Source organism: Tiliqua scincoides, chromosome 4, assembly GCF_035046505.1.
Source record: "Tiliqua scincoides isolate rTilSci1 chromosome 4, rTilSci1.hap2, whole genome shotgun sequence".
Lineage (NCBI taxonomy): Eukaryota > Metazoa > Chordata > Lepidosauria > Squamata > Scincidae > Tiliqua > Tiliqua scincoides.
The window spans coordinates 217,878,615-217,904,699 of NC_089824.1; the positions used below are offsets into that span (position 1 = coordinate 217,878,615).

The window sequence follows — 26,085 nt, forward strand, 5'->3', positions numbered from 1 at the left end:
ACATCCAGGCAAGATGCCATCACTACTTCCTGTGGCAAGGAGTTCCACAGACTAATTACATGCTGGGTAAAGAAATATTTTATTTTGTCTGTCCTAACGCTCCCTACATTCAACTTTAGTAGATGTCCCCTGGTTCTTTTTTTAAATAAGTATTTCTGGAGATGCTTCCCTGGGACCAGTTCATGGTTACAGAGGAGAAGGATCAGAGATACTGGAGCTGGGTGGTGCTGGTTTCTAAACCCCAGTCCAGTTAGGAGAAAGTCTGTTTGAATGGGCATCACAATGAAAAGCACAAGTCTGGGTAATGCTGAATATAGGAACCACCTAGTACTGATTCAGATCATCAGTCTCTCTAGCTCAGTATTTTCTATACAGTGACAGGCATTAGGTCTCCAGGGTTTCAGGCAGGAGTCTTTCCTGGTCATATCTGGAGATGCTAAGGATCAAAACTGGGACCTTCTTCCTGCAAAGCTGTGCTCCACTCCAGTGCTGCTGGGGAGAGGCAAATCTCTCCCTCTTCTGATCTCCTTGTATGGGTTGCAGCTACGAGGGAGAAGACAACACTGGCTTAAGGGGTAAGTCCCAGACATCTCCACACATGCATCCTTCTGATATATAAACTACTACAGCAATCATGTAAGTTCTCTTCTTACACACTCTCACCAACCACTCAAGAGGAGCAGGGTCAGACTTTCCCACAACCTTCACACTTGGGGCAAAATGTAAGAAAAAGACCTTATATGCATAGAACTGTTCATGCATAGATTTGGTACATGCAATCTATGGTCATGCCAGGGTTCCCAGTGACATGCACCAGACACTGTATCAGTCATATATACTACACTGTGCCCATTCTTATAACATGCTAGGATTGGGCCATAAATTTAGAGTGTAAGCTCCTCAAGGCAGGGACCTGTCTCTGTTGTTTATGTTATTCTGTGAAGCTCCACATGCTCTGATTGTATTCCATTAATAATAGATGCAACTCAGAAAAGTAAGAATATACCTTAAACAGATGCTTAGGAAGACCTTTACAAACTAGGACATCATCTTGAGTGTCCTTGCTTTTCAGGGGCATCTCTGATTTTATCATCAAACGTTCCTTTTCGCTTGGATTTTGGCTTGCCCTCCTGTTACAGAAGCAAATAACTGCAGTGCTTCCATTTTTGAAGGAGTCTTTTTTTCACTCAGCCCCATTTAAATGGAGAGCACTTTATAACTCCTCACCAAAGAGCCTTTGATTCTTCCTCTCTTATCTCTGATTTGTATGAGTGCACTTCCCAATTTTTGATTCTCCAGCTCAAAGGATGAAAGGGGATTTAGCTGGGGATTTCCTGCAAAAGGTGAACGGCAGACACATGCCAAAGTGTTTATATTTTGCACAAAACAACTCATTTTACCTTCCACAATGCCATTGGCAGACGGAGCCACAGAACAAGAAAAATGTTCTTCTTTTCCTATTTATAATTAATAGAATTCATCGGCACAATTACCCATTGAGGACTTGTGGGATCTGCTCTTCTTTGTGGGTAAATAACCACTTTGCTTGAAAGTAAAAACTGAATTTCACAGAATGTAGCCTGGCAAAATGGAGAGGATTGTAATAAATGTAAGAAATAAAAATAACCCAGAAACCAACACATATATTGAAACTGAAATTAACGGTAGCATTTATTGTGTTTGCAGTAATGATAAAAAAAAATCAATCAATTTTTATATGGGAAGGGAAAAGGAAGGAGTGACATAATGAGAAAAGTGGTAGAGGCAACAAAGACCCCCAACCCTCTTCCTGGCAGCAGAAGGTCAAGATCATTCTGTATTCAACCCTAGCTCCATGACGAATGTACCAGAGCCATACCCATGTTTCCAAACCTCTTGTGGCCTCTTGTACCTATTGCATTTCTAAGTACAGTAAACACTTAACACAATTTTAAGTGTGCACCTAGAAAAATGTACTGTGTGAAATGGTCCTCTGTTTAGGGGCTAAACCAGGGGCGTCAGACTCATTTCATTTAGTGAGCCAAACAGCATTCATGGCACTGCTGAGGGCTTGAAGTGATATCATTAAGCAGATGATGGCCAGATATAAGCACTTTCTTCTCAGATTAGCTGCAAATGACAGAAGAGAGAATTTTCAACTCTTGTTCATAATTTCAAAATATGAGAGAGCCCAATTATCACGCTGGGACAGTGATGAGGGCCAGAGAACTTACTTCCAGGGGCCACATCCAGCCCACGGGCTGTGTGTTTTTGACACCGCTGGGCTAAACCATGGGAATTGCATGAGAGAGATCCAAGTTCACATCCCTGCTTTCTTAGGAAATCCACAAGATGCTGTTTGATGCATTCCAGAATTCTTGTACGTGACAATTGTACACGAGCATGTTTTGCTGCATGTGCACACATACTGTACACATACATAGGTGCCTGCAGGTAGTGTGCATCATGGAAGTGGCTGCACTTTATTCTGTATTAATTTGATTTATGTTCCGCCCTTTCTCTGAAGGGCACCCAAGGAGACTTACACAAACATTAACATAAGAACATAAGAGTCCCAGTGGATCAGCCAAAGGCCCATATAGTCCAGCTTCCTGTATCACAATGGGTCACTAAATGCTTCAGGGTGCACAGATGATCATCTGGCCTTCTGAGGTAGCCTGCTTCTAAAACCAGAAGGTTGCACGTACACATCAGGGCTTGTAACCCGTGATGAACTTTTCCTCCAGAAATTTGTCCAATCCCCTTTTAGTGACATCCAGGTCAGATGCATTACCACGTCCTGTGGCAAGGAGTTCCACAGACTAATTACATTTACTAATAAAATTACTAATTGATTTTAATTAATTAAAATACATATAAACTATAAAATATGTAAATATATAAAATGCATATATATCACATTGAAGTACTTTGCTTGCTACCACAGAAAGAGTAGTGAGCAAGGAGATGTGAAGGTTGCATAAGCCATGCCGTTGGACCCCTGGAATTCATAAGAAGAGTCGAAGTTATCTGTCAAATCCAGTATGCTCTTTCTCACAGTGGCCAACCTGATTCCTCTGGAAAACTGGCAGGGAGATCTCCTCTGTTTGCCTGCCAGCAACTGGTTATCAGTGGTACACTGCCTCAGAACCTGGAGGCTCTATCTAGTGTCCTGCACAGTTCAGCCCCTGCCACCACCAATTACAGGATTTTATGTGTCAGGGCTGGGAAAGGGTTCCTCCTCCTCAATGAGGCCTCAGGAGTGGTTCACAGTAGATACTGGGCTACGTGAACCAATTACCGGAATGATTATAGGGTAGCTTTGCCAGCTGATGTATTCCAAAACCAGGTCTGCCTTACGCAGCATATGAAATGTCTCGCTGTGTTCAGAAGGCTTGGCTGTGCTGCAGCCTTAAGATAGCAAATGCATTTCTGTGGTTTGTTTTTTCATGTTTCTTTACCTTCCCCTGTTTCTTGTCATTCGGCAGCCTGCCCTACTCTCGATTCCATGGAAGGCTCTCTACAAGGTACGTCCATAATCAACGTCCTCCCTGTTCACACAATGTGCCTCCCTTCTCCTTTGATTTTTTAAAAGCTTGGTTGGGAATGAGAAGAATGATGATGGTGGTAGTGGTGATGAAGATAAATAATCCCAAAGATGTAGGGGCTGTATAAGAGTTAACAGTTAAGACACACTGTGCCCACAGGCTTCCAGTCTGATAGAGATTCTCTGTAATAGGCAGCAAGGTCCTATTTTGATAGCCTGTGGCGATTCACTTTTCTAGAATACTGTATATGTCACACCAGCTGTTTCCTTACTACCAGTGCTCCAGCATGGACTAGGGCTGAGCTGACACATATTGGATGTGCATTTTGTTTTCTTCCCCTGAAAAATGTGTTCTCTTTTTGGAGAGTTTTTGAGGGGAGTCAATTTTTACTTATATTTTTTTTTTATGCGGACGAGCACTGCAAAGAGAAGTGGCTTCGTCATGTATAGACAGATGACCCGTATTTTTCCACCTCTGGTGCCCAGATGGCAGTATCAGGGCTGCATTCTGAACTTCTATGAAGCCCCAGTTAGCTCAGTGCCATTGCTTGCTGGGGGGGGGGGGGAAGCCTTTTTCATCTTGGTAATGATGACATCGCCACACAGCCAATCAGGTTTTGGTTCCATAATGACATCCCTGAGGGAAAGCAAAGCTAGTTGGGGGGGGGGCAATGCTCTTATAGAAACACCACCTGCTCACGGAATCAGCTCCGTGATGTCATTATGTAGCTAGATCTGATTGGCTGCATGGTGATGTTATCATTAGTGGGAAGCAGGGCTATTTTATCCAACAAAAATGGGTTCTAAAGTGCAAATTCCTGACGGTAAGGGCGGTTCGGCAGTGGAATAGATTGCTGAGGGAGGTGCTGGACTCACCCTCACTGGAGATCTTCAAGCAGAGGTTTGACAAGCACCTGTTGGAGATGCTCTAGAGCAGGGGTCTCTAAACTTTTTCAGCCAAAGGGCCACATCAAATATCTGGTACAATGTCAAAGGCCAGGAAAAAAAAATTAAATATAAAATTTAAATAAAAACATTAGAGATGGAACTTAGATGAATGAATAAATGAATGGGCTCAAATGTCCAGGATTTCTCCAAGCACCAACACAGCCCAAGAAATAAAGCAAACGCTTAAATGGACCCCCCATTCCCCCACCCCACAAGCACAACTCCAGTTGTGTTTGGTCAACTGGGCCAGAGGCTATCAGGGGCTGGTCACAGCCTGGATAGAGGCTGGCCGCAGGCCACATATCATCCCCGGACCAAGGTTTGGAGACCCCTGCTCTAGAGGATTTCCTGATACAGGCAGAGGGTTGAACTAGATCAGGGGTGTCCAAAGTTTTTGGCAGGAGGGCCACATCAGCTCTCTGACACTGTGTCAGGGGTGGGGGGGGGGAAAGAATTAATTTACATTTAAAATTTGAATAAATTTAAATAAGTTTACATAAATGAATATATTAAAGATAAACTTATATGAATGAATGAAGGTCTTGCAATAGCTCAAGGCATATACGAGACCTTACCAGGTCTCGTAAAAGACCTTGCACAAAGCAAGGGTGGCCTTTCCTTTGCTGCTGCTACTGCATCACAGACGTGAAACAGCAAGCAGTGGAGGTAGCCCTCACCCCACAGCTCATGCAAGAGGTCAAATAGCTGCCTCAGTTGCTGAGATCAGTTGTGTCGGGCCAGAGTGGGCTCCAACAAGTATCCGGAGGGCCAGAGGCTCATTGAAGACTGGGGGCTCCCTGAGGGCCACATTGAGAGACCTCGAGGGCCGCAAGTGGCCTCAGGGCCAGGGTTTGGGCACCCCTGAACTAGATGACCCATTAGACCCCTTCCAACTATGATTCTATGAGGTTGAAAGCAGCAGCAAAGCAGCATAAAAAAGCACACTCTGGGTGGTCTTTCAGGAAACTACCCAATCCCTGTGTTTGCTCTAAGACGTTCTGAGAACATTTTGTTCAGCCCTTGCATTAACACATATCGTGTGTGTCATCTTGCCTGAACAAGGAAATATTGCTTTTGTAAATATTCCTCTGCAACTATTCCCCCCCCCAAGTTGGATAATAGAAATCATTCCAGAAGAAGAATTGCCTAAGACAGCAGCTGCACCCCTGTGACTTGTCCCACTTGATACCCGCTTGAGAGAGAGAGAGAGAGAGAGAGAGAGAGAGAATTTACAGCTGCAGCTCATAGCCTGGCATGATACCATTATTAACATTTGGTGAAAACTTTAATTGCCATGATAAGATTTCAATGGCAGGGTCTTTTGCAAAACATTGTGTGGTGCTTAAACAGGCCTAATTTAATCCAGCAACTATTCTAACCATTTAAAACTGAAGCGCTCCCCCTTCCCCTGTGCTGTCTGCAAGATAACTATCAGGACTGAGCTGTAGCAAAGAGAAGAGATGAGGAGATGAAACTAGTGAAGGCAGGATAGTGGTGGAAAAAATGCATTTTAATGTGACGCCATACTATATATACACACAGTTATCTCTCCTCCAGTAGTTCCTTCCCCCACATGCCCCCACCCTGGATCCAGCTTTCCATAAATTCAGATAAGAAAAGAGGGGAAAAGTGCTGATTGCAAAGACTGCTTGTATTAAAGACTTTAAAAAGTGACTCATTGAGTTTTAATGAGAAACTGGGGAAGCTCCAAGGATCTGAAGATGAAGCTTTCTTTCTTTTTTCTTTTTTCTTTTTTGGCAAGAGAAGATGTATTTGCTACATATCCCAGGTCACCCTTTGGTTAGCTTAACGAGGAAGGGGAGAAAAAGACACAAAAAATGGGGGAAAGCATTTTAATATTCCCTACCAGCTTGCTCATTACAGCTTGTGAGCTGACAGAATTTGCAAGCAACGTTACAGACGTTTATGGCTGATTCACTGAATCCTTTTAGTACAGAAGAGTTCTGTGGACTGAGTATTAAGCTTGGATCTTGGAGACTGGGGTTCAAATTCCAGATCCGCCATGGACGTGTTGCATGGCATGGACCTTCCTTCCCTGTCTTCTCTTGGGGTGATGGGTGCTGACAGTGTATGCCATTAATTCTCTGTTTTTCACATTGTTATCCAACGGTTCCTCCCTGGAAATCAGGATAGCAAAATGGAGGGGGATGGAGATTATCCCTTTTCATCATCACAACAATCCTGTGAGATGGTTTTGGATGAGAGACGGTGACATTGAGAGACAGTCAAAGGGTGGGATTCATAACTGAGGAGAGACTTGAATGCAGAAGCCCCCCCCCCCCCCCCCAAATCCAAGTTACACATTCTATCCAGTAGAATGAATCACCACTTGGCATTCCTGACCTGGTTTCAGGAACCTTACACACAAAGGCCAATGCACTCCAAATGGCTTACAGTTTGGAATAATAGTTTACCATCAGTATAAAACAAAAGGGGGGGGGGAAATGATGAAGAGAGACAAGCAAAAGAAGCAGATCCAGGCATCCATTCTTACACAACATTACGTAAAGCTGACATTGTAGTCAAGTGGAATGACCAGAATGGGGAGCAGTGGCAGAGCTCAGGAGGGTAGGGGAGTATGTTGACCCAAGTACCATGCCATGGGAGGTGGCAACCCACACCCAGGAAAGCAGACCCAAGGCAAAAAAGCAGACTTCTGTAGCATCCCCACACCAAAGACCACCTCCCGGATGTGATGGGGGTGTGTTCAATTTGATTTTGTAGTGGGGGGGATGTTAAAAATGTTTGTGCCCCTGGAGCCAGATGCCTTAGCTGCCACTGTAGGAGAGAGTTCTGAAGAAGCCAAGTGGCACTTGGTCCTAGGGCTAGCTAATAGAGGGACCTGGCTGCTCATTTCCTCCTCAAAAGCAGGTGAGAGGAATGGCTGCTCTTAGAAAAGTAGTGGGAGAGGAAGGTGGAACAGCATGCAGATGGAGCAGAAAGCACACAGGCCATGATAACGCAGTTGTCCAACCCTTTGAACCAGTCTCCTTAAGCAGGAAGCAGCAAACTCTCCAGCAAGCTTTTCTTTTCTCACCTGTGGGGACTGCTGGACATGGCTTCCATCAGCGAGAGTAGTAGGTTTGGGTCGGAATCTCTTCCCCACAACTGCACAGCCCTGTTTTCAGCCTGTGAAATGGGGGAAGACACTATTTCAGCCATGTTTGGGGGTTTCCGCACACAGTTTGGAACAGGATAAAACTCACTGGAGGGCCTTGTGGTTCTGATGGGTTGGTGGCCTGCTGCTTTGCTTTGCTCCAAGAGCAATTCTGAGAAAAAATGGTGTCTGTGTGTGAAAGATGGAAAAAATAAAATGGCGAACTGCCAGTTGATAGGAGCTGTTTCACCCCCCCCCCCAACTGTGCTCCCATTCCCAAAATGCAGAGGGGAGGCTGTTTTGATCTCTCTTTCACTCATTCCCCCAAGCTCACATCAAACTTTAAAAATGTGAAAAGTGTGTCCCATCTGCAGTGCCCAGACAAGTTGCACAGGAGTCTGAGCTTTGTCAAAATTAATGCTCCTGCAGTGACCACTTAAAGCAGTGGTTCCCAAACTGTGGGTCAGGTGACCTACTGGTGGGTTGTGACCTAATTTTTGGCAGGTTCCATAGCAGCCAAGCAGAGTTTCCAATGAAAACACAGGTGATGGAACGATCAGATAACTAGATCCTACAATGTACTTTTAGTCTCGAGAGAGACTCGAGAAACACTTCAAATTATGTTTCAGGATCAGATAACTAACTGCCTTATGGTTGGCAACCTTCAGTCTTGAAAGACAGACTATGGTATAAGCCTACAGCACCCAGTATTCCCAGGCGGTCTCCCATCCAAGTACTAACCAGGCTTGACCCTGCTTAGCTTCTGAGATCAGGCATGTTCAGGGTAACAGTTACTGTAACGCTTTTCAAAAATCAGACAGCTGCTAGCTGCCCTGCAAACAGCTCCTGCAGTTTACAAGCATTTATAAATATAGGTAAATATAATATAAATATAAATATAAATCAATATAGATAAATGTCGGTGTGTCTTTTTTCTGGTTATTATGTGTAAATAAATATATAATTTTTAATAGTTTTTTTTAAAGCCTTGTAAACCTAGGTGGGTCCTAATAGATTATCATTTTAAAAAGTGGATCCCAGTGCTAAAAAGTGGGTCCCAAAACCACTGACTTACAGCAACTACTGCTGCTCAGGAGCGAAGGGGACTCTGCCTCCTATGTCAATTTGACTGGATCAGGTGAATTAACAATGATTGACTCCCTTCACCTCCAGTAAAACCAGCAAACTGATTTGTATGGAAGCAGCCCCAGTACAACCAGAACCAGGTAAATTACGCATTTCCAAAAAGCAAGGTCCTTGAGTGCATGTGTGGTTGGTCATTCATAAGGCCAACTGAGACCATCGCCTCAGGGCATCCAGCTCTGCCTGCCAGCTTGCCTCCACTGCTCATTCTCCTCCCATTCCTTGGATTGGAAAGGGAACAAGGAAGTGAAGCAGAAGAGGAAGTGCAGGTGGGTTAGAGCGTCTTCTCCCCTCCACACTTCCTTTTCAAATCCAGGAAGTGGGAGAAGCAGAGGCTAGCTCAGGACCAAGTGGCACTGGGCAGCAATTGGCATGTTGCCTCAGGCACCAGGGGGTCTTGGGCCAGATCCGACTAGATTTCTTCTTGCTCCCAGGAAGATTGATATGCCCTTTAGGCTACCTTCATCTTCATCATCATCTTATCTTTCTCCAGGTTTTGACATGATGGGTGCATTTGGACTGATGGAAAAGGAGTATGCCTCCATCAAAGGGGTTGCTATGGAGCCCTACATCTTCCCAGGGACTCACACCTACACCCTCTTCAGAGATATCCAGCTAACCCGCAAAACAAGGTAACAAAGCATCATTGTCTGGGTAGGAAAAAAAGGATGACCACCAGCTGATGGGAGAAATGCTGACATGACTAACCAGGAGGTGGTGAAAAAAAATTTGGGGAGACAATTTGGTGACACCTTTCACCTCCCATACCAATGTGGGCACTGCATCTTCCTCTGTCTCATCCCACAACAGGAGTTCCACTTTTAAGGGGCAGGACAAGGACATCACTGTGAAAGAGCAAAATGTGAGCCACGCTTGTATTGATGAACCCCCTTTTCCAACAGTACCCACAAACACACACACCACCCCATTTCGAATGGGGTATTCTCAACCAAGAACTTTTGGCTCAACCTTATGCATTATTATTTTGGGGTCTGAGGAGCTAGAAGAGACAGTCTTTCTGCCTGAGAGAGAAAAGATGAATGCAAGGCTTCCTTGCTCATAGACTGGGTCAAAAATTCAAGATTTCCCTGGCAGCTCTACCGAGGACTGTGGGTGTTACTTTTTATGGGTTTTTCTTTAACTCTCTGTTTCAATATGCATATTCCCCATTTTAGCATTTATGCTTTCGCTATCTCTGCTCATTAAAGACCCATTTAGTGGGCCATCTGATAAGGCAGATGGCGCTCTGCCATGTGTAATTTGCTGGAGACATGCTCAAATTTCAGCTAAGAACCTTGCTTCTTATTTCTCCGCCTTTCCCCTTCTACAATCATTTTGGAAAGCGTAATCAAACTTTCACACAAGTTCTAAGCAGAAGCACCACTGGCTGGTCATAACGCATTCTGCCTTATCATGGATGTCCTATATCTCCTTGTTTGGAGACCAGCACTTTTAAACCTACAGTAGGCATGGGGAGACTTTATTTTTAACTAAAGCCTCAATGTCTACCAACCAGGGCAAAGTATTAAATTGTGCCTGGGGGAGTGGAGTCAGATGCCACGTGCTGGTTTGGGATGGAACAAATTCCCAACTGCAATTCTCATGCCACAAGTTACATAATGGACATCAACAAGTAGATCCTGGTGTCCACCTGTTTCTAAAACACATTAGCCAAGCATGAGGAGCAGAGCACTGGAGGCATGGAGGTCTGAAGGCACACCATGCCACATTACATTGGCCACACTTTTAAGGACTTCTACAAGTTTTACTAGTCTTGGGTAATCAATGACATTGGAACATGACTTTGCTTTTTGTGTTGCCTCTCGGAGTCCTGCTCGTAATCTGGGGTTTATAATGGCCTGGTGTGTTCTCTGTTAGATTCTATTATTGACTACAGCTTTTGCAAATCAAGACAGACTGGATTATTAAGAGACAGCTGTACTTTCTTTTTAAGTTTAATTGCTGGAACACAGGGATAATTTTAATCTTGTTTAAAGACGCAAAGCTCCTTAGTGCCGAATTGTGAGATTCCACAGAGTCCCCTTCGTCAAAATGCTCAGAACCTCAGAGCATTTTGTTAGTCAGAATATATGAAGACCAAAAAAAAAAAAAAAAAAGACAGTACAAAAATGCCCTTTCAAGGGCATGATGACGTCTGTAAAGAGGGAGATGAAGGAAGCAAAGAAAACCTGACTTTGCCTGTGGTTCTGTTGCCTTGAAATTCAGAGCTGGCTGTCAGTGTATTTGTGAGACTCAAATAGCCACGCATGGGGCTCATTAAGCAGCTTGCAACACAGCAGCGTCAGCTTCGGAGCAAAGTCTTTGGACAATGGCTGAGACTGGCGCAAAGGCCCAGGGACCCAACAGCAGCATCATTCTCACTTTGAGAGAACACCCAAGAAGGGCTAAAGGATAAGATGAGCCCTGGCGGATCAGACTCCACCAGCATCCTGTTCTCCACCATGGCCAGGGAAGCACAAAAGCAAAGCATGAAGTCCATAGCCCATAAGAACTTACAACAACAAGGCTGTAAGATACTGTCCTGGTACCTGGGGCAGTGGTGTCACGACATCACCTGATGTTGTGACATCACTTTCAGGTTCTCCTAGAGGGTGGGGCGCTTCCTGTTGCAGCCTCTCGCACCCCTCACTTTCCTTTTGGAGGCTCCCAGCCTTCAGTGGGACAGGGAAGGGGCATGTGCAAAACCACAGAGCTCCCCACCTTTCAGGGGGAACAAAGGCAGAGGAGACTGGATGGAGTCTGGGGGCAGTCATGCACCCCCCAGTATAGCACCCAGGGCCTTTCAGGCTCCGCTCAAGTTGCGCTTCTGCTTAACACAGCCATGGTGAAAACTGCATTCCTGAAACTGCACTCCTGTGCACACCAATTACTGGGGAACCATAACAGGTGGAGCTTCCTGGAGACATCTGGCTGACCCATGTTGGAGGCAGGATACTGAGCCAAACTGTTGCTGTGATATAGCAGTGGGAACCTTGGTACTATTAGGGTTGAGGGTCATGGGCCAGGCCCAGCAGTGTGAATTCTCAATTGGGTGACCTCGCTTCTTTCAGGTGAAGAGAGAGAGAGGCACTGACACTGTTTTGTAGCATCTTGTGTAGCAGAAATCCCACCCGGGGTAGTGACTCTTTTTGTCAGGGGTGGCAGGCAGTGAGTAGCACCCCAGGCTGACCGAGAGCAGAAAATGAATTTGCAGAAAAATTTAAATCTGTCCATATTTCAAGTGTTACTACAAAGATTTTGAATGCAAAATTTTGAACTTGACATTACCTGAAAACCCAAGTGTATCGGACCTCTTGGCACCTCCAGACTGGTTTAACTGTCAGGAGGTCTGGTCTAGAGGGTGGAGCCTCCATTAGCCTGAAGGTCGGAAGGTCCTTCGGAAGGTCGCCAGTTCGAGGCCACCGGCAATGGCGAGACCTTGAATGGCGAGACCTTGAAGCAGCTGACAAGCTGAGCTGAGCTATTCCACCTGCTCTTTGGTGTGAGCGAAGAAGCGTCTTGGCTACCCTTCAAGTGAGAGATGAAGGAGCTGCTTGTCGGTCAGCGTGGGAGGCAACTGGGGGCCAGAAGTGAGACCAGACCGTGAAAGATCCGCCTGAAATGTTGTGCGGTTCTTGAAAGACAGAACCTTTCTGTTATTGTAAAAATCCCCTCCGGGGTTTAGAGATAGCCTGCCTATGTGAACCGCCTTGAAAAAAGACAGAGGAGTAATCCAATGACCAGAAAGGCGGTGTATAAATACCAGTATTGTTATTATTAACTTTCAGTAGATATAGAGATTGAAGTATCATACTTTGAAATGTGCATGATGATTTTACCCCTTCAAGCAGCTCCACACGCATTATTTTGATAAAATCTTTATAATTTCCCTATAAAGGAAGACAATATTATCATCCAGATAACGCAGGGAAGTTGGGGGGGGGGGGCATAGAATTGAATTGGCAGTGGCTTGACTCAAACCATCTAGTGAACTCACAGCATTAGTTAAATTTGACCCAGGAACTTCCTGATTTATAACTCAGTCTTTCCCAATATCAAAGAATATTGGGAAATATTGTGAAGTTAACACTTGAGGAATTTTTTTTTCCGTGAAATAACTTATTTCAGCTTGTTATGAGTGGTAAGTGCATGTTAATTAAATAGTACAGAGGGCCCTCAATATCCATGATGGATCAGTTCCAAGACCCTCCAGGGATACTGATGTACACTGATAATCCTCCCCCATTACCATCATAACACCATGAAGAACATTAGACAGTAGAGTTTGCCTCCAGACTGAGGCTAGTTAAACAAACCCCAGCTCTGGCAATGCGACTAGATTAAAGTCACATTGGCTGCAATCCTAACTTCACTTGCAATCCTAATCCTAACTTGCCTGGGAGTAAGTCCCATTGAACACAATATAACTTACTTCTGAGTGGACCTGGTTAGGATTGTGCCCATTGAGCCTTAATCATGGGCAATGAGCCACTTTAGGAGACTTTGGGGTCTGGACAATAGGCTTTGTGGGCTCCCCCCCCAAAAAAAAAATTGTGACCCTTCTGTGTGCAGACAAAATTACACAGCATTAGAAACAACTGCACTGCAGATCACTTCAGATGTCTCAAGCAATTAACATGCTACAGAGGAAGTCACATCTCCCATGCCCTCCCTGCCCCCTCCCAAAATAATCTGGGTTACTAGGTCATCTGATCTTATTTATTGTTGTCATGACAGTAGGTGATTGTTAACTCTCTCAGTTCCTTCCAGCATGATCTACTTAGCCATCTCTGCGTGTCTTTTATTTCCTCAGTGAAGTTTTTACTTCTGGAATTCCTAGTGAACACACCATCACCTTCCTTCTCCGACTTCTGCCAGAGAGCCCCAGGGAAGCGTTTGCAGTGTGGCAGGTGACAGATGAGGACTTCCAGCCACTTCTTGGCATCATACTCGACCGTAAGTGAGTTGATGTAACAATCAGCAGGTCATGTGGCTGCTATCAGGGACAGAATTTTTCTGCTGCGGCACCCCCAACTGTAGAATGTCCTCTCCAAACGTACTCACTTGGAACCTATGTTAAAATGTGTTTCTTATCTCCCTATCAGTGGCACTGGAAGCAGCAGAGAACCCGGAAGTGACGAGTGCCATCACTATAGGTCTCTGTCATTCGCCACCCCCCTTAAGGGGGAGAAGATTTTTAGAACATGAAACCTGGCAGGTTGTGACCCCCAGGTTGGGAACCGCTGGTCTAACAGAGCAGTGCTTACTGCCTTACCTATTCATTGGTGGTTCCAATGATGCTTATTTCATTAGGAGACTCAGAGGCCTCTCTGCCTGGCCATTGACCCACTATTTGCTTCCAAAAACCAGTACTGGCTTATAGAGGCTTCTGAGGGCTAGTCTGAGCACTGCAGAGGCTGATACAGTGCATCTGTGACTCAGCGGAGGACTCTGTGGCTTTCTAATGAGCACTCAGCGTCACTACCCACGAAAAGGCAAGGCACTTGTTCATTTAACAACATGTTTGCTTAACAACGGGGATTGGAAAACGTATCACCAACTTCAAGCGACATACACCTGTACTATTTTGTCAGTCCAGTCCTACCTAATCTTCCCGTGCCCATGCAGCCGTAATGCAGATCAGGGAACAAATATCCCCTTACCTTGAGGAGGCCTCTCTGACTGCCCCACCCCCACTGCAGGATGCAGCATGTACCCCATTGGCATAGCTGCATCAATGCTGGAAAATTAGTTAGGATTGGGCAGAGACATCATTTCCCTTACTCTATTATTTATTTATTATGAATATCCAGTGCTTTTTTTGTAAAGAAAAAGGTGCAGGAACTCACAGCTTGTTAATCTTTTATTTATTTATTTATTTATTTATTTATTTATTTATTTATTTATTTTTAAACCATTTTTTATTGGAGAAATAAAATATTTTTTATGTGCTTCCCCTCTAAAGATGAATTTACTTCTGAGTAGACATGCATAGGATTGGGCTGTCAATCTCCACATCCCCTTCCCCCTAGCTACTTTTTCTACACATGGGGAAAAAAGGAATTCTTACAGGAGAGGGGTCCTTAGGTGCACATAGAAATAGCTTGCAAACAAGCAATTAAATATGGTTTAATTCAGGTATCAGAATACTCTGTGTCTTCGGGAAGGTGCTTGGCATGCAATTGTATGTTCTCTTCTGCCCTGAGCAGCTGCTGTGCATTGCTGGAGAGGAGCTGCAAACGCTGGCTGGCAGAGGACATGCTTGTGGGGGAAGGATAAGGAGGATCTCTGGCAAGGCTGGACAGCACGTTGTACACACGTAGAATCCCTTTTCACCTGCCCTTAGCATGTGAAAACGGGTTCAGATATATATCTCTGCCAGGATTAAGAGCCCAATCCTAGGTATGTCTACTCTGAAGTAAGTCTCGTTCTAGTCAATGGAGCTTACTCCCAGGGAAGTGCCTAGGATTGCAGCCTAAGAGCCCAATCCTATGCATGTCTACTCAGAAGTCTACTTTAGTGAATGGGCTTACTGTGGATAGGATGGCAGCCTCAGGGCCCAGTCCTGTGCCTGTCTACTCAGAAGTCAGTCCCATTAGAGTCAATAGGGCTTCCTCCCAGGAAAGTGTGGAGAGGACTGCAACCTCAGAGCCATAGCCTATGGCTGTCTACTCAGAAGTCAGTCCCAGTAGAGGCAGTGGGGCTTCCTCCCAGGAAAGTGTGGAGAGGACTGCAGCCTCAGAGCCCTTCCTCTGCCTGTCTACTCAGGCTGCAAGGCTATGACACTTTCCCAGGAGTAAGCCCCATTGAACACAATGGAACTCACTTCTGAGTAGACATGCATAGGCTTGGGCTCTCAGGCTGCAAGGCTATGCACCCTTTCCCAGGAGCAAGCCCCATTGAGCACAATGAGACTTACTTCTGAGTAGACACGCCTAGGCTCGTGCTGCAGATTGGCACGGGGGCTGCACCAGCCAGCTTCCTTCCCCTCCTCCTCCGCCAAGCCAGTACCTGGGCGTTTCGTGGGTGCCGCAGCCCGTCTCCCTGGCTGGCTGGCTGTCCGTCCTCCTCCTCAGCGTTAGCATGTGCCCTCCACCAGCTTGGAAGCTGCGCAGGGAAGCAGAGCGTGGGGGGAGGGGAGTCGGGCTGGGCTCAGGCGAGAGCTTGGAGATGGGGGCAGGAGGGGGTCATTGTGCGGTCAGGCAGGGGCCAGGCGCCCGCCCACCCTGCACCCCCCAGCACCCACCCAGTGAATGCATTGTTTTGCTCCCCCCCCTCCTGGAATGCCTCCAAAGGGGAGGGGCCCCTGCAAACCGGAACTCCGTCCCCCCGCGTTCCGTTAGAAAAAAAGCCCTGTGACTACCCATATTACCCTTGGGGTTTAAGAATAGGCCCTCAGTTTGGCTGTACTTGTCGTAAGAGGCGACTAAACAACCACTGGGTAGATGGGACTCATTAGCCTAGGAAGGCAGCTCATCTGAGAGAAGGAAAACTCTGATCCCAAACCTCCACTGCCTTGTGGCTACATCCAGTTATGGAAAAGGCTTCAGGAGTCAACCTCGAGGCAAAATCCGGAGCTGGAGTCCCTGAGGCAGTTCATAGCTGAACACAGTCATGTTCTGGCAACTCTTGCAATGCCGCTAGAACCAACCATACTGGCTTTTGCCTTTCCATTGGACCATTTCAGTGACATGGAGGGGGGGATTTGCTGCATGGGTTTATGGTCTATCCTCCATGGTCTGTGGTCTGTCCTCCAGATCTACTTTACCCAGGCTTCACACACTGGAGAGAACACTCTGTTCCAGAACCACTATTCAGAGCGCGATACCATAGTCTCCGAGACTGAAGGATGCCAACGGGACCCATGTTCCACTTTTCAACAAAAAGTAGTTCTCAAAATGGTTTACGTACCAACTGTTACAGCAATTGTTACATCTTTGTTGCCATTTTTCTTTGCTACTTTATATCATGAATATAGTCTACTATTTGTGATGGCGACATCAATCCATCATTTCCTTTTAAACCTGGGTTGTCCTTGTCTTCTTCTCACCTATAGCCAATAAGAGATCTTTGACATATCTCCATCGTGACTATGAAGCAGATGTTGAGGAAGTAACCTTTGACCATCCAGAAGTGAAGAAGATATTCTATGGAAGCTTTCACAAGGTCCTTATGAAAAGGAGGTGATATTCATGCCGGGCAACACAATTTTTGCTAAGCTGTGATTCTAGTTATATCCCTATGACATTTGCTAACCTCTGTCTTTTCGTGCAAGCTGAAATGCTAATGAATGTTGTGGTGTGTGCCAGAATAATATGAATTACTAAATCGCTTCCTGTTTGCATGGACTAATCTATTAAAAAGTATGCATAAATGTATCCAAGAAATTGTGTGGCAAGGAAAGAGAACATCCGCAAACAGAAAAAGGTTTAATTCTGTAACTCGAGAATTAAAGATGAGCTACAAATTAAATTGTCCTAATTAATTGAACCTGTGAAGACACCTCAAACTGAGTCAGGCAGTCAGTCCGTTCAGCCAGGACTGCTTATTCTGAGGCAAAGTCTCAGGCCAAGGTCATTCTTACCCTCCTATTTCTGCACCAAAGAATGACTCTGGAACCTTCTACAGGCAAGGTCTGTGGATCAACACTGAGGTGTGACCTTCCCAATATCGTGCATCAGGCATATCTTGTGCAATTTAATTTGCATGCCGTAACTCCGCTTGGGATCAATCTGTCATGTGGCAGGGTAAAGAAGTGGCTTCTGGTGACAGGTTGAGGAAGTTGGCATAGATTCTGCACACCGCATAACTTCCTTGAACCACCTGCTCAGTCACTCGCTTGTCCTCAAGCTGGGCCGCCTCCCACTTCTGGATCATTCTCCAAACTCTGGGGACTCTCTGTCAGCAGGAGCTTTAGCAGCTGCCAACTCTGTGCCCTGCCATTGCTTCCCCTTCTAGATCACATTGTTGCTTTCCAGGCTCTGGAGAGTGATCTGGAAGGGGAAGCAATGGCCGGGCTGAATGAAAGTCTTTCAGACTGCAATCCTAACCACACTTTCCTGAGAGTAAGCCCCATTGAACAAAATAGGACTTACTTCTGAGTAGACTTGGTTGGGATTGTGCCCTCAGTTGCCTCCACCTACCCCTCTTTTCCTGAACGCTTTCTAGCCTCGAGAGCAGTCTGGAAGGGGGATGGTAGCATATACATGTCAGTGTGATGCACCCCCACCCAATAACAAGGTGGCAGCCAGTGTCGCCTCTCAGGTGAGCTTAGGACTTGGGCTGCCCTTACTTCATTTGCTACAGTTCTCTTGTAAATGCCTTGCCTGAGCCAGTTGGGTTTGGATTATCCCTAAAGCTTTGGTGTGTTAGGCAGCCAGTGCCATACAGTTGGTGGCGTAGCTGGAGGGGGGGCAGCGCACTCAGGCTGGCAGCGAGACGGGCAAGCGGCCCCTCCCTTTGGAGTCATTCCTGGCGGGGGGAGCAAAACAAAGCAGTATGGCTCCATTTTGCTCCCCCCCCCACCGGGAATGGCTCCGAAGAGAGGGGCCGCTTGCCTGCCCCGCTGCCAGCCTGAGCACACCGTCCCCCTCCAGCTACTCCACTGCACACAGGTAGCCTGCAGAATGGAAATGGAGACATCAGGTCTTTTGATGTATCTCGGTCATTATCCTATCAGTCACAGTACGTGTGGCAAAGCTGAAACAAACATTCACAAATATGGGAATGTTATAAAAATGTCAAGTTTATACCGTTCAAATTTCAAATGCAAACTTTCTCCTCAAAATTTGGCATCTTTAGTTCAGTTATTATTTTGACAGACATCAAATATGATATTTCAGAAGCCAGAGTTTTGCAGACTTTCTTCTGGAGAAACTTGGGGTTCCATGGAAACTTATCTGGGGTAACTCTACGTGAAGATCAGTCACAGTGGAGAAAGAGCTTGCTAACCATGACTTAAATGTCAGACTGAGAGCCCAATCCTGGGCTCAGCGCAGTGGCTTCGTGCCGCCGTGCACTGTCACAAACGTTCCATAAGGCATATTTGCCAGGCTTACCACCAGGCTACCACCTGTGCTAACCCCGTGCTGGCCAGTGCTGGGTTAGCGCCAAGTGGGCACCTGGCCTCCGCTGCTTGGCGCTCTCAAGATTGCTAAGCTGCAGCATGGTAAGCGGGGCAGGGAGGAGGTGTTCCAGGGAGGAGGAAGCCAGGCGGAGGGCGGGGAGGAGGCGTGACAGGGAGGCAGGGGGAGGGAGCGGGGTGGCGGGGAGGCAGGTCCGGTGGAGCAGAGCTTGCAGATCCTGTCCGTTTATGCAGGGCTCAGTGCCCTACACGAACACCTTTACTTTACGTCGGTGGTAAAATCAGTAGCTCCGTTGCAGGGCTACTCCCCTTACCAGGGAGAAGGGGATGAAAGTCCCCTTCTCCTGAGGTGCCACCTGTGGCAGGCTGAAGTGTGCAAGTTGCGGGGGCAGCCGTTCTTGGCGCCGCTGCAGCTGCGCGCCCCAGACAACTCAGGATTGGGCTGCCAGGCTACAATCCTAAACACACTTTCCTGGGTGAACATTGCCCAATGGAACTTACTTCTGAGTAGACATTCATAGGCTTTTGTTCTAATTTTGCCTTCCCACAGACTAATCTTTCCTTATAGTGCAGAGCTGTGGGAGAGTGTAGGGTGTGTTCTGTTCATGTCCTGTTGGTATCTTGTTTCATTTTATTTATAACATCAGTATTAAATATTAGGTGCCAAATATAGAATACTTGTAATTCTTTGAAAATTCAGAGAACTTCTAGTGAATATTTGATATTGAAGTTTTAGAGGAAAATTTGGGGACATAGATTTGGTTTATAATTATTATCAACTTTATTTATATCGTGCCTTTCTCCCCACAGGGACCCAAGGCGGCTTACACCAATGATTAAAAACATTAATTAAAAACATAATTTAAAAACAAGATAAAACATATTTGCAGAACACATCTTAAAAACAGCAGTCAGATAAAGGTGTAAAAGGTGTAAAATGTGTAAAAGGTGTTTGGCTCCGATGCTGCTTCCAGATAATTCTGAAGAAGGCAATATCTCTACCTCCCTTTATCCCCCAGGCAGTAGTGTAGCTAGAGGGGGTGCAAAGCACTAAGTTTTACAGGGAACCTCACTGTGCTGTATAAACAGCCCCTCCCCCTCTCCTTCAGAGCCACTCCGGGCCTCTAGAGCAAAATGGAGGTGTATGCCTGGTTCTGAAGGGGAGGGGATGCTTTCACCAGACAGTGAGGCTCTCTGCAAAACTCACTGCTTTGCACCCCCTCTAGCTACGCTACTGCCCCCAGGCTCCCTCTAGCATCACCCTATATTAGCTTGCCTCCACTATATCTTAAGTTTTTTTTATTTTTCCATGTGTTCATTGAACTTGAAATCTTTGCCATTAAAGAGCCTAATAGCCCAACCCACATTCCTCTGCCTTATCATCCCTACTCACACATTTATCTCTTGGGAGGGTCCATGTTCTCTTCATCCTAGCTCTTACCTTTGTGTCTGCAACTTAGCGCCCAATCTTATCCAACTTTCCAGTGCCAATGAAGCTGCAATGCAGCCCTGAGATAAGGGAACACGTGAGCAAGTGTTCCCTTACCTTGAGGAGACCTCCGTGACAGTCTCACCAGCACAGGATGCTGCACATGCCATGTTGGCATGGCTGCATCTGTGCCGTAGAGTTGGATAGGATTAGGCCCTTAATGATCTTTAGCAGGATGGAGTGTCATCCATTAATCCAGCTTGGGCAACGGCTTTAATTCAAATAGACAGGACTCAGTATTCCAGTGCAATTGTAAAGCTTAGTTGGGTTTCAGTTTTGAATTATTTAATGACTCTTTGAAGCCAATTTGTTCTCATCTTACTATCTGAATAGCCCACAAGTTGACTTGCCTTTGGGTCCCTGCTTGATGAAATTGGCACTTTTATTGAAAGGAGATGACGATCGCTTTGTTCTCTCTGTTCCCATCTCCCATTCCAATTTGTTCCTCTCAGTGCCTGAAACAGGCTTGTCCATCCACCCTCCTTTCTGTTCTCCTTCCAAGCTCTCTCTATTCAGCCCATGTACAAAATGTTTCCTTGCCAATCATGGCCCTGCTTTACAGAAACTGCACTGATCCTTTCTGTCTACTCCCTCCACTCGCAGAGTACATATCATGCAACAATATACTATACATGCTTACCTAGAAGTAAATCTCATTGTGTTTAACAGAAGTTTATTCTCAGATAAGTGTGCATAGGATTTCATTCTGAATTGGAGTGACTCATATAGTCAAAACGGGCAACTTTTAGATGTTTCAGATTGTATAATATTGAATCAAAGCTTGCAACTTCAAAGTGAGGTGGACTGCAATTATTTTTGTCTGTTGAGCAGGTGCATGTATCTGTGAGCCATTTCAGGGTCAAACTCTATATTGACTGCAAGAGAATAGCAGAGAAACCACTTGGGACTCCAGAGACCATCTCAACAGCCGGGTTTGTCATGCTAGGAAAACTGACAAGAACACGGGGACCAAGGAGTGGATCAGCAGCGGTAAGTCCTCTGCGTGTCTATTTTATATAGTATCCCTTGATCTAAAACTGTCACATCCTATTTAGCAAGATCCTATGGAAGAAAAGGGCGTCTTTTCCCCTCAGTGCTACCCATGTACACATGTACACTGACAGAATGCTGCAAAATGTAAACTCCATGTGAGTCAATGTATGATTGCATCAGATTGTATTTTGTATGTTTTACTGAAGTGAATGTGCTCTCTTGCAAGTTAGTAAAACACTGTACAAAAGTAATCTGATTTATAATCAAGGTCCAAGCACATCAGATGTTCCAGTATTTTATCAGTGTGTCATGTTAGTAAGGTTGAGGGTAGCAAAGACACAAATGAACCGAAAGTGGCTGAAAACTACTTAATGCTCTGCATAAAATTTGGAAATTAAAAAATGAAGCCAATTTAGAACTACAAAATCCAAGGAGAAACTTAAATGAGGAGCATTTCAGAAGCACCCAGAGATGCTCCAGTTTCTGTTAGTTGCATCCTATTGTACTTGGCCCTCAAACTAGAACAAGTTTCAGGGTTTGACCCTCTTTTCCAATCCCTGCATTTTGGCAGAATACAGATCCCACAGGGAAACCTTTACACACCCATAGGTTCTAGATAGCTTTTACCCCGAGAATCACAATTATTTCATCATCTGTTGTTCTTTGTTAAACCAAGGGAGCAATCCTAATTCGTTATGACAGTGCTTTCCATCACTGGCATAGTGGTGCCAATGGGATGTATGCTGCATCCTGCAGTTGGGTGTCACTCATGGAGGCCTCTTGAAAGTAAGGGAATGTTTGTTCCCTTACCTCAGAGCTGCATTGCCCTTATGTCCGTGCTGGAAAGCACAGACATAAGGGGTTAGAATTGTGCCCCAAGTCACTGACCAAACTATATGATCAGATAGAGGTTGCATAGGAGTGATTTTAACCACTGATCTAGCCAGTTTCTCATTCCAGAGGGCAACCAGAGCAGTAGGTGAATTGCTGGCCCTTAGTAACAGGAAAATCCCCCAAAGCCCTCAGGAAACCATCTGGATGCATCAGCCCTTTGGGGTGGGGTGGGGTGAATCATTCCATTTGGCTCCCTTCCATTGCCAGGGTTAGGCACTGTCATCAGTCTACAATCCCACCAAGTAATGTAATTCATGGGGAGGATGGCTTCCTCATTAGGCAACTGCAGGGTCCACCCACAGATGCAATTGATACCATTGTTGTTTTTAATATAGTTTGATTTTCAAGACTATACAAACTGGGTGGGGAGAGACAGGGAGCTTATGTGGGCCCTGGTACATTCTGCTTTACATGCAGAAGGCTTTCTTCTTGTGGTTCCATTCCTGTGTGCAAAGGTAGGATTCCCATTTGTATGGAGAGAGTGTGCAGAGCTCTACACGCAAAGGGTTTTTTTCCCAGACATGTCTTTTTCCCACAGTCAGGGAAGAAATCTGCCACCCTCCCTACACACATTCAAATATCTCAAATCTTTCCAAGGGTTTTGAAAGTCTGAAATGCATTCACAATGTTTTCTGGGGCTAAAGTGGTAGGAGCCAGGAGCTGCTGCCCAGTGGCAGAGCTAGATGGGATGCAAAGCACTAAGTTTTGCAGGGAGCCTCACCTTGGCTTGCAAGTAGCCCCTTCCCCTCTCCTTTGGAGCCATTCTGGGACATGAAAGCAAAATGAGGCAATGCCTGGAAGTGGGTCCTTCAGCCCTAAAAATAGTGATGGGGGCTTGAAAACAGTAGGAGCAATGGTAGGAGCCTCAATTTTTTGTTTTGTTTGTAAAAATGCCTTGAAACTTGTATCCTGGTATCCTCAGGCATTTGTGGTTCATCAAATCCACAGATGCTGGATCCGTGGATACTGTGGGTCCACCTATATTTATTTCTGTATTCATTTTTTACTTATCACTTCCTTTGAGTAGCTGCAAAGCAAAACTTTCACGTTATTGTTAAGCCATTTACTGAACCCTCAGAAGAAGTGTTTGCTGGACACTGAGCAAGCGAGAATTCAGACTTTGCTGTTGTGACTCCCTTGCTAGGGCCTCGTCTTCATGATCCCCAAACCCACCAACTATTTTTGATGTAGGGCGTATGAACAAAACAAACCTGTGAGCTTATTTTTTTGGCTCCCAACATCTAACAACCAACAGACAAACTCCAGAGTTCTGGATTGGGGAAAACAAGGATGCTAACGATATTTGAGCCATAATCTGAACATGCAAGGGTTTCACAGCAGACAGAAAATTCTTGGCAGATGCACATGCGTGGGTTGAAGGCAGATAAGATGTTATTCTCAGAGGTGCTTTATTGAGACACAGTAGGAGGTTATAAGAGTTCTTGCTTCCTTTTCCATAATTGGAAAGATTTGAGATATTTCAGGAAGCTGAAAGTTTGGCATCTGAAGTTCCGTTCACTTCTCCCACCCCATGGCTGGCTGGCTGGCTGTCTCATCATCATATTATATTATTATTATTAATTGCATGGTTCAGTCTACAGAATACACCCAGAAGTGTCCAATAAACTCTCAAGACACAATGAAATTCCAAAATGGAAAATCAAAACATTTTTTAACAGTACCACGGCCCCAATGCTATCCTCTGCCACCAGCACCAATGCAGCCATGCCAAAAAGATGCACACTGTATTCTATGGTGTGGGGTATACCATATGTTTTTTATTTATCTCTGCATAAACCCTGGGGCCGCCTAGGGGTTTCTTCAGTCATACACCTCCTATTTTGGTGGTGTATGTGTCCCATCAAAGCCTTTCTTTAGAGAGAGCTAGTGCCCACTTTAGACTAATTAGCCTTTCCTCAAAATAGCCCTACTTCTGTGGAAAGTACCACTAGATCCCACCACCAGGTAACTCACCTGTTCAAACTGCAGAGGTCCTCCTTCCTTACCTTTCCCATCAGCATCTTCTTCAGCCATAGCAACAGCAGCACCTGGGTTCTCAGTAGCTCCTAGGATAGCAGCCACACACCAGCCTCCAGCAGGCTCTATTCCAGGGGTGCTCAATACATCGATCGCGATCTACCGGTCGATCGCAAGGCAAAATGAGTCGATCGCAGGCTTCTCTCCTGTCCACGCATCCCTGGGAGTGAGCTCCCTGGGAGTGATGCATCCCTGGGAGTGAGCTCCTGTCCACGCATCCCTGGGAGTGAGCCCCGTTGACTCTACTGGGGCTGACTCATGAGTAGACCTGGCGAGGAGTCGCTGGCAGGCTTCTCTCCAGTCCACGCATCCCTGAGAGTGAGCCCCGTTGCCTCTACTGGGGCTGACTTACCTTTCCCCTGTTTTTGCACTGGTATGTATGGAGATCCGCCCCCCCCCCCAACATCCATCTGTTGGTTCTGTGTGCAAGGGGTTTTGCACTGGTCTTGCTGTGATGTCTATATAGAGATCTTCCCTCCCCCACACCTTTCCCCTTTTTTTGCACTGGTCTGTATGGAGATCTGTTCCCCCCCCCCACTTGTATTGGAATCGAGGAAGATCTGGTGAGGAGGTAGATGTGGTTTCAGCAGTGGCCCCTTTAAGGGTAAGGCCTGGGCATCCAGCAGAGTGGCAATAGGGCCCTCAGGGATATAAGAGCACCTGAGGCAGGAAGGGCTCCACTTATTTATGTGAGTCAGCCTTTTCCTACATGAAGATCATTAAGTTCCACCATGACTGATGAACATTTGGAAGTGTGCTTGAGGCTGGCTGTCAGCAGCTACTGTCCAGACTATGCATTCTTGGCTGATTCACTTCAGTGCGAGTCATCAAAGTAAACTCAAGTAATTACAAAAAATGTTTATAGTTAATTATGTTGTGTTGTGCAATATTGGCTCATGCGGTTATGCAAGGTACACCAACATACATTGTACACATAAATGTTATATGTTATGATGGCGCGAACATTGTAAAAAAAACTCTGGTAGATCTCCGGGCCTTGCTGGGTTTCAAAGTAGCTCTCGAGCCAAAAAAGTGTGAGAACCCCTGCTCTATTCCATCAGTCCTTCTGTGCTCTCTCCTTTCTCCTTCTACATCCATACCTTCTGGCAGGGCTTCTCTCACCTTTATCCCCAAGGCAGTCATTATCCCTACTAAGTTGTAGCTGTGAGCCACACCTGCTGCAAGCCAAAGGCTCTGGGATTCACTCCATATCTCCCAAACCTGTCAAAAGCAAGGGCCCTCTGATGACACCACACTATCTCCTCAAGGGAAATCTTAGTAAATTCCATTACAGTATGACCAAGGAAGGAAAAGGAGTGGGGAGGTTTTCAAAAAAGGGGACAATCCATCATGCACCATTTCCATTGGATCCTCCCCTGGAATGTCCAGTTCCCCCTCCCCTGCCATAATCCCCCCCCACTCCTGGGCAGCTGACCTGCTCCAGAGCTGGTCACTGGAGGAAGCTGAGCTGGTCACTGGAGGTCACTGGAGTTTTTCTGGAGAAAAAATCCTTTACGGGTTACAAGCCATGATGTGTATGTGCAACCTCCTGATTTTAGAAATGGGCTATGTCAGAATGCCAGATGCAAGGGAGGGCACCAGAACGAGGTCTCTTGTTATCTGGTGTGCTCCCTGGGGCATTTGGTGGGCCCCTGTGAGATACAGGAAGCTGGACTAGATGGGCCTATGGCCTGATCCAGTGGGGCTGTTCTTATATTCTCATGTTCTTATGTACTGGCTGGGGCAGTGGGGCCACTGCCCCACTGCAGCTGCCAATGACTCTGACTTCAAAATGGCCACTTGTGGCACACTGTGCATGCTACTATATGGCCAGTTATGACTCTGTTCCACTG

At 45.9% G+C, this 26,085-nt stretch overlaps 1 protein-coding gene across 1 annotated transcript in view; it reads left to right on the forward strand.

Moving 5' to 3' along the window:
• The window catches only part of COL20A1 (collagen type XX alpha 1 chain), a 139,561-nt gene that overhangs the window by 75,070 nt on the left and 38,406 nt on the right, over positions 1–26,085 (forward strand). Inside the window, exons 21-25 of the mRNA XM_066624730.1 lie at positions 3,468–3,506; positions 9,229–9,367; positions 13,549–13,691; positions 16,792–16,901; positions 21,140–21,298. Of these exons, the coding sequence (XP_066480827.1) occupies positions 3,468–3,506; positions 9,229–9,367; positions 13,549–13,691; positions 16,792–16,901; positions 21,140–21,298 (590 nt within the window). The remainder of the gene's footprint in view (positions 1–3,467; positions 3,507–9,228; positions 9,368–13,548; positions 13,692–16,791; positions 16,902–21,139; positions 21,299–26,085) is intronic.